At 36.1% G+C, this 8412-nt stretch overlaps 1 protein-coding gene across 4 annotated transcripts in view; it reads left to right on the top strand.

Annotated features, from left to right (window-relative positions):
* The first annotated feature begins 1002 nt into the window (after positions 1–1002).
* LOC131031594 (aspartic proteinase 36) overlaps positions 1003–8412 on the top strand; it is an 87186-nt gene continuing 79776 nt past the window's right edge. Inside the window, exons 1-2 of one of the 4 annotated variants that reach the window (XM_057962746.2) lie at positions 1003–1753; positions 1993–2122. In XM_057962746.2, coding sequence (XP_057818729.1) covers positions 1521–1753; positions 1993–2122 — 363 coding nt within the window. In that variant the 5' untranslated portion in view covers positions 1003–1520. The remainder of the gene's footprint in view (positions 1754–1992; positions 2123–8412) is intronic. The other 3 variants (XM_057962745.2, XR_009103061.2, XM_057962744.2) reach the window with 3 other exon arrangements.

The raw sequence follows: 8412 nt of genomic DNA, 5'->3' as shown, positions 1-8412 counted from the left end.
GAAGTGGAGGTGTAGTGAAACAAGTACCAAGGGATGGGATGAACAAATAAGTTTGGAAGTCTTACCCTGATACAAAGGTCTTAAACTCTTCATAAGCTTTTAGGCTTTAGGGATCGTGGATGCTAAATACCACATGCCAATGGAATGATTCTAGGGTATGGTAAACTCTAAAACTCCAAAAAGAGACTTAGAAGGAAAAAAACAAACTTTTGGGGAAGGTCTGTCGAGGATGACAAGTTCGACAAAGGATGAGATGAGAAACTCCAAAAATTCCAAACTCCGATACACTTAGAAAGAATTTTGATGAAGACTTAAGTGGGTTGTTAGGATCAAAGAGTTGGGGGTGATACAGAAGATATGCAAGTATGAATGACCTCAAAATTCCAAAATATTAATAAACACAAAGCATTAAGAAAAACCCCAAAACAATTCATACTTAAGACTTTTATGGATTTTGCCTCTCTTGAAACCTAGAAGACCCATTCAAGATGCCTCAAATCGGTTATACACAATGAGTAAAAAATGATCACATTCACTTGCACCTTATTTCAAGAATCTTAAATAAAAAAAATAGAGTAAATTTTAATCAAAATCAATGAAACGTAAATAAAAAATATATCATTAACTTTAAAAAACTTTTGATTTCCTTATAAAATTGATAATCCAAATAGAATCCTACATTTTAAAAAGCTATCATAATAATTGTCTCTATATTCACCTTCAAAATCTTTTATTCAACCTCAAATTTAAAAAGATAAGTAAACTTAATGTAGATAATAATAATTTCTCCCTTCTCTTTTTAAACTTTTAAATTAAAATATATATACTTTTAAACTAATCTCAAATATTCCAAATTAATAATGACATAAATTCACTAAGCCCTTGGAGATAAGGAAGGAAAGTTTTTAATAAAGTTATTGCTATTTAGGCATAAAGAGGGCCCACGGAGTCACAATACGATCTGTGTAGCAAAAATGGGGAATAATTTCTGTGCATAACAACATATCAACTGTGTGCTTTTTACGTTCTGGAGGGAGGTTTGCTTACCGGATAAAGTTTAAATAAAAGATAACACTTGGTGTTCACTAATGAGCAAGACTGAAGACTAAATCTACAATGATTGGAGTCTGTGAGGGCCCAGTTAACGGACCGACTCTAAGCTAACCTCAGGCAGCCCCACCGGCAATAGACGGTGACCATTGGATTTGAAAGCCACTTCCCTGTCAAGTCCGAGCAAATTTTACGCTACTTTTCAAATGGGGTGGAAAATTGTTATTCGCCTTTACCTGCTTTGCAAACATATCTTTATCAAAAGTCCACCTCTAAATTTGTCGCCTGCTTCCGGAATCCTTGGTTTGCATTTTGGAGCTCTGGATGTTCAAATCTATCGAAGTTTATAGAATCATTGTTCGTGTTCTTTTTCTTAATTAATTTTTCTTGTTTGATTTCTGAGTTATGCAAATCGCACAGCAGACGTGTTGCAGACGTTTTTACTGGTGAATTGAAAGTTGCAATTCGGAATGTTGGGGGTTGGGCTTATTCTGATAGGGTTTATCAGTAGTTTGAGTCTTCCAGCGGTCAGCGCTTCAGCCATTCTAAAATTGCAGCATATCTATGCGAACAAGGAGGGGAGAGGAATGAGTAATGAGCAATTTCAGATGCTCAAAGCTCATGACAGAGGGAGACACAGTCGCATGCTCAATTCTGTTGTCGCCTTTCCTCTCGGAGGTTCGTCCGATCCTTTCATTGCAGGGTAATATATTTTATCTTTTTCCGCTTTCTCTTCAGTCGGGTTTTAGGTCTTCTTCTAGCTTTTATTTGATATGTACTGCTATTCTTTGTTTGTTTGTTGTTACTGTTGTTGTTTTGTATTTATAGGTTGTTTGTGCACTTAAAGGCAGTCTTTTTGGGTGTTATTTTTGTAGTTATAGGTGGTTTCCTTGTTAAATTTTTTTAATTTGTATTTAGAGGTGGTTTCTGGGGCACTTGCAGGCTTTACTATACGAAGGTTGTACTTGGCACGCCTCCAAGGGCATATTATGTACAAATCGATACCGGGAGTGATGTATTGTGGGTGAATTGCAGGCCTTGCAATGCATGCCCGGTCACCAGTGGACTCGGGGTAAGATCATTTTAAGTTCTGCAAGTGCTTTTTTGTGAATTTTTGAAAAATCTTCATCTTCGTTTTCAAAAGTTTTTATCGACCAGGAACTCCACTGCACATCGGTGGCTTCCTTTGAGAGTGTTTCCTGGGACGTTCTTTCACATTTCCATGACCTTGCAGTAAAACTATTGCGTTGCATGTTAAAGTTTGTTATTGTTCTCAATAATGAAAAACTGCTCAAGATCCAATTTGGCATACAAGGTTCCCTGAGAAACACACTGAAAATTTTCACCGTATCTTTATATTATGACCTCGTCAATAAGTCTTGCCAATCAGACTACATTAGCAACTCCAATTTTTTATACTGAAAACAATCTTCTGTAAACTAAGACGCGTTTATTATACGGTGTTACCAATATTGTAAGGAGCATTTAATAGGTAAGGTGGGAGCGGTTGTGATTCTTTAACAAAGGTGGTTTATAGTGACCATTCATTGGCTATTTGTGGAATCTGTACATATGAAGAAGTTTCGAATGAGAATGGCATCGAATCAAGGAAAGGATAGAAAAAAAAAGCTTGTCCAATGTATGAAACTGAAATTAACAAAAACACACATAGTAAAATGCAGATATTAACATTAGAATTTGCTAAATAAGGACTTTGGTAAAGTTAAGACTTAGCAATTTGAATAGTATGTATTGAAGGTTTTAGCAATTATGAGGGTTTGAATTAGTTTCCTAAAAATTGAAGACTCGTTTGTAATTTTCTAAATAAGTAATCAACTATAAAATCTGCCCTTTCCTAAGTTACGTCTATAGAAAACGTATGAAAACAATCATAACGTAAGCTTTTCAAAAAAATATTGCGTGAGCATCAAATATCTAAGATTAACTCTAGAATGACATGAATAATACACTAGGTCTTTCTTAATGATTTGCATGAGGCTCAGTCAAATTGAATGATCTTCAAATGCCACAGGGAACATGTGAGGGGTGTTACTCCAAAACCCCTACTTTGGTTAATAAAAGCAATTTTTTTTGTTTTGGGCTGCATTGGATAAAAAAGTAGTGTTCTTTTCCCTTAATTTGGTTGGAAATGACAAAAGCAAGAAGATGGTAGAACACTGATAAAAACAAGTTGATTGAGGTGGCTTACACATATATTTGGTGGATTCCTTTTTTGTGTGCAAGAGATGAATAACACATTTAAGAACATGGGCAAAATAAATTGGATCAAAGAGGAGGTTAATTATACTAGAGATGTGCAAATGTTTATCTACAACCATCGAGCTTCAGATGCACTCTTTAAGACCTCCCAGGAGGAATTTTTGAAACTTGCAAAGATCAGATCCACATTGTAATTCATTTTCTTGGAGAGGATGCTTGAGTTGCAAGAGGCATTGCAACTTATGGTCACGATGGTAGAGTTGAATAATGGCCCAATTCTAAGTTAGAGTAGGGAAGAGGTTGAAGGAGGTGGTGAACAGCGACAATTCCTAGGCTGATGCAAAATGCATTGTATCCATCATTACTCCAATTTCAAAGTCATTAAAAATGGGAACTATAATGCACTTAGTCTTGGAGAGGCGTATACGTGTATTGGTAGTATACTTGGTCAAATGAAGGCCATTCTACAATGAATATTTTTAGCCAATCATTCATTAGAGATGGGAAAAGCTCATCACTCCCTTGTACATGGCTGCCTATGCATTGAATTTAAAGTGGTATGTGCAAAGGCCTAATAGAGTTAGCCTTGTATAAGACTATAAGTTGTTGAGGTGAAGGTGGGGTTCATGAAGGCTATTTTGTAGATGTATGATTCTATAGATACCAATTCTGTTCATCTAGAAGAGGCCATGTTGGGTAGGGAGACAATAGCACAGGAAGATCCAATACTATGGTAGACTACGCATGAGCCTATTTCTTTGACAACTACGCTAGGCATTTGTCTATTATGTTAGGTTTCTAGTTTTTTTTGTTATTGAGTGAACTGGTTTACTTATAGCTTCATTTCTTCTATTTAGAGGAACATGCTTGCTTCTAGGAGGGTAGAGAAGCTTGTAATTGTATATAGTGCTTTGCGTCTCATTGACTGTAACGTGCTTATTTACAAGGAGAGTATAGCAACCCATTGGGATGTAGAGCCATAGGAGCCAACATAGGTTGACAATAATGCCCCACATAGACAAGGCTGGTTAGTATTGATTTGGAGCTAAGTCACAAGGTTCGAACTCGACAGCCATGAAATTCGGATAAACCGTATCCTGTGACTTAGATTTGGAGAACTTTGATCTTGACGACTCTTGTAGTTCAAGTGATGAGGTGTTTGACATAGAATTTGGGGATGATTGGAGACATTTGGCAATTGGCTAATTGTATTTGAATTTAAATGTAATTTGTCATTTTGAATATAATATAAATATATTGATAAACATTGTCATTGTTCAGTGCAGTGTGTTTAGTATTTCAAAGTTTCATTTTTTATTCCTTATACATATTTTAGAACTAACTTTTCAAGTATTATATATTTGTATTGTCATTCCTCCATTGCCTTGGAATCTAGGACCTTGGCCCCCCATCCTTGAGACTCATCCCCTTGTTCTAAGACTTTGTGGAACTATGGTGTTTTTGAATATTTCAAATTTTTTTAGTTTCCTGATTTTTTTTTACAAATAAATCCCTTGTGATTAAATTCTATTTATACTTTTGGTTTGCCTAGTTAAGCTTAACTCTATGTAATGCACTATGATCAAAATAGGTTTCTATGTTTTCTAAATTCATTCTTTATGCTTCTTATACATTATTTAAGTTTATTTTGTGTATATATTTAATTTATTTTAGATGCTTTGTTTTTTGCCAAGTGCAAGTCAAATTTTTCGGCTGCCATGTTTTAGTTGAGTTCAAGTTTTTGAATCATGGTTTATACTGCAGCTCCATCATGATGATATTTGATCACAAGTTTAGATTTTTTGTCAAAACTTGTTATTCATTTTAACCTTCAGATACCGCATTGAAGAACTTTATGTCTCTATTGGGACTATGAGCAATGATAGGGTGGTGCTTGAATAACATTGCTAAGTCACATGATGTGTTTTGTCTGAATAATGGAGAGAAACAACAACAACAATATTGGACCCCTGGGTCAGTTCACTTGGTCTTGGCTGCCACTTTAGGTAGCCTTGCTTCTGGGTTTGATTCCTGATTTTCCTGCGGTGTGGATGAGGGTCATTATGCACCACTGAAGTGGTTATAGGGGGGTTCTTCCTGTAAAAAGCAAGGCTCCAGGTGACTGGGCTAAACTCTTGATTCGTCACAGTAAAAAAGAAAAAAAGAAAAACAACATCAATATTGAATGGAGTAAGCCCTCACAACAACACAACCACTGGACATTTGTTGGAGGAGTCAGCATAATGGCAGAAGATCAGTTGAGAATTGAGGGCAACACTTGTGTAGTAGTGGTTGCAATAGGATGCCATATTCTCAAGTGCCATCAAACTTTTATATAAGAGCCTGCAATGCCTCTTTAGTGTATATGCACTTGCCTATCCTGCTTGGTGGCAGATGTTGAGGATTCAGTAGCCAACCCCTTCATTATGTTGTGCACTTGATCTATCTGTCTGTTCCAGAGGTCCACATGGCAGGGTAAGGTATTGACACATAGCTTTCTCTAAGTGAGTAGTAAAACCTGGAAAAATGGAAAATTTGTGAAAAGTTGACGGTGATACTTTTCTGATTGTTGTTGGAGGCCAAAGTTTACTAATTTTACCTAGTTAATCAACATCAAACTCACCATGCACAGCTCAGCATCCGTGCATATGATGAGCAGAGTAGGCACATTCAGCACACGGTAAGTAGGGATTATAGAGTCTCCTTGGTGTAGCATGAGAATGGCTCCAAATCCCACAAATTATGTGGTGAAACCTTGCACTTCAGGAAATTCAACCAATTTTTGAATTTTAAGTTTTTGTAAATTTCAAGTTCCTTTTAAGGGGATATATATGCTTGATATAGCAATTTGCAGAGGGAACAGCTTTGTCATACTGATTCTATATGACATCCCATTTAAGAGTTGGAAAGATATTTCCAGGCTCTACTCAATGGTGCTGTTTATTCTTGCATTCAAAGACTTCTGTTCAATTCTTGACCAAACAAAATGTGACCTGATTCGAGGGGTGCTTATCATGATGAGGCAAATTATCAAATCTGGTAGTTGGAGATGCAGGTCACTTTGATTGGGAAAGGGTTTGTGATGGTCTGCACACATAATTGAAACAGTTCCTATGGTCTTGGAGAAGAAGGCTGTATACAAAAATAGAGAAGAAGGTGACTAGAAGACCCTTAAGGAGATATGAGAACATCTACAGTTGTTTTTTAACAAGGTAGATAAGACATGGGTTATCAAGCTAGACAATGAGCTATGTTTCCTGTATCCTCTAAATTTTGATCAAATTGAGGACTTTCCAGCCATGTAATTGAATTTGTTCTAAAAAACTTTAAGGCACACTATATGTGTTTCTTTCCTCCTCCCTATCCATCAAAGCCATAATACAAGAAGGTGGGAGATCTATGACATTTGATGATATATGCCCACCCTTCATTCTTGAACAAGGAAACATCATTGAGTTGACGAAGTGTAATGTCCCCACTGTGAAATAGAATTTAATGGCAAATAATAATAATAATAAAATTAAAATTCACAAGAAGAAAAATAAAAATAAAAATAAAATATAATAGAATATAATTAAATTTTTTAATATAATTAAAATTGAATTAAGTTAATGAATAGTCAAAAGGCATGAAATGATAAGTTGTGAGTTGTGACTCTCCCAAATATGAGGTATAAAAGGGAGATGAGAGCTCATCTATAAGGGGGGATAATTTGGGAATCAGAAGTGCAGATCTGATTTAAATAAGAAGTGCAGGTCTGATTGTGAAAGGATTGTGTCCATTCCAAAGGGCAGAAATAATGAAGAAATGCACTCTTTCAAAGGGTGCTAATGGTGAAAGGATGTGTCTCTTGCCAAAGGGCATACATGATGAGGAGGTGTGACCTCTCCCTCACATTGAGAGATATATAGGAAAGGAAAAAAAGGATCTAGGTTAATTCACCATCGATCAGATCAGAACTGTTATTAAGTTATGGGCAGTAACATCCTTGTTCTTGGTGGTATGCATGGGGATGTGCTTAATATGTATGCTTAGTATATGAAGCCTGATAATGTCTTTTGCAGAATTTAATAGTAATACTAATATAGACTGCAATATGTATGACAGTCATACTTAATTTCATTAGCATTTGTAATACATGAAAGATTATTATATTATTGGTCTAGTCTTAATTTATCTACTAAGTCCTATGAGGAGATAGGTTGGTGTGTGTAGGGAAAGGCGAGTAAACCCATCACAAGTGATGGTGAGCCCAAGATGGGTACGGACGTAGTCCTGGGCCTTGAGGGAGCCTCTTTATAGTTGGTGTCAGCGCCCTATGACAGTAAATTAATATAATGAATGTTGAATGTGTTATGAATACTAATTCATGTAATAGTTTAAGAAATATGAGTTGAAGCATAATAATGTATGGTAATGTGTGTTAATTCATTGGGAAACAGGCAGCCTCCTAGTAGGGGACATTACACAAAGCTTAGTTCAAAGCACTGGGCTCACATGACAAGCAGATAAGGCAAGCAGAATTTCAATTGTACCATGTCAAGGATAGTTATCCAAGGGTAAACCAAGGATGCAATGATAGGAACAGGAAGGGTTCTCAATATAGAGATGACAACCAAGCATGGTAAGGCAAGTGGACTTAAGCATGACAAGAAGGGTTGTTACTATTGCAGAATTGTGCACCATAAGAAGAAAACTTGTTACAAGAAGATTAAGGATCTACAAAAGTAGGTGAAGGATGCCAAAGAATCCCAAGGAAGCAAGCATCTTGGCAATCATTATGAATGTGTCCCAACAGCCCTTTACTTTGGAGGCCTACATACAGATACATAAATGTGAGTGGATTGTGGATTTTGGCTGCACTCATCATATTGACAAGTACAGTTCTTTGTTGGCTTGCCTTGGGATGGTTGAGAATGAGAAGATATTTATTATGAATGATTCAGCAGTAACTGCTGTGTGTAATGATGTTGTGCTAAAAAATGATCTGATTTGTGATGTTTTCCATGTAATGGATTCGAGTGCTAATCTTCATTCTAGTTTCCAAAGTACTCAAGGGAAGAATGAGGAATTATAGCCTAACAAATTTGTTGTTGAGAATATTAATTTTTAACAATAAGTTTCAGGTGGTGATGATCAGTA

The sequence above is a fragment of the Cryptomeria japonica genome, chromosome 2, assembly GCF_030272615.1.
Source record: "Cryptomeria japonica chromosome 2, Sugi_1.0, whole genome shotgun sequence".
Classification (NCBI taxonomy): Eukaryota; Viridiplantae; Streptophyta; class Pinopsida; order Cupressales; family Cupressaceae; genus Cryptomeria; species Cryptomeria japonica.
The sequence above is the reverse complement of the archived record's forward strand: the minus strand, read 5'-3'. Positions and strand labels throughout refer to the sequence as shown.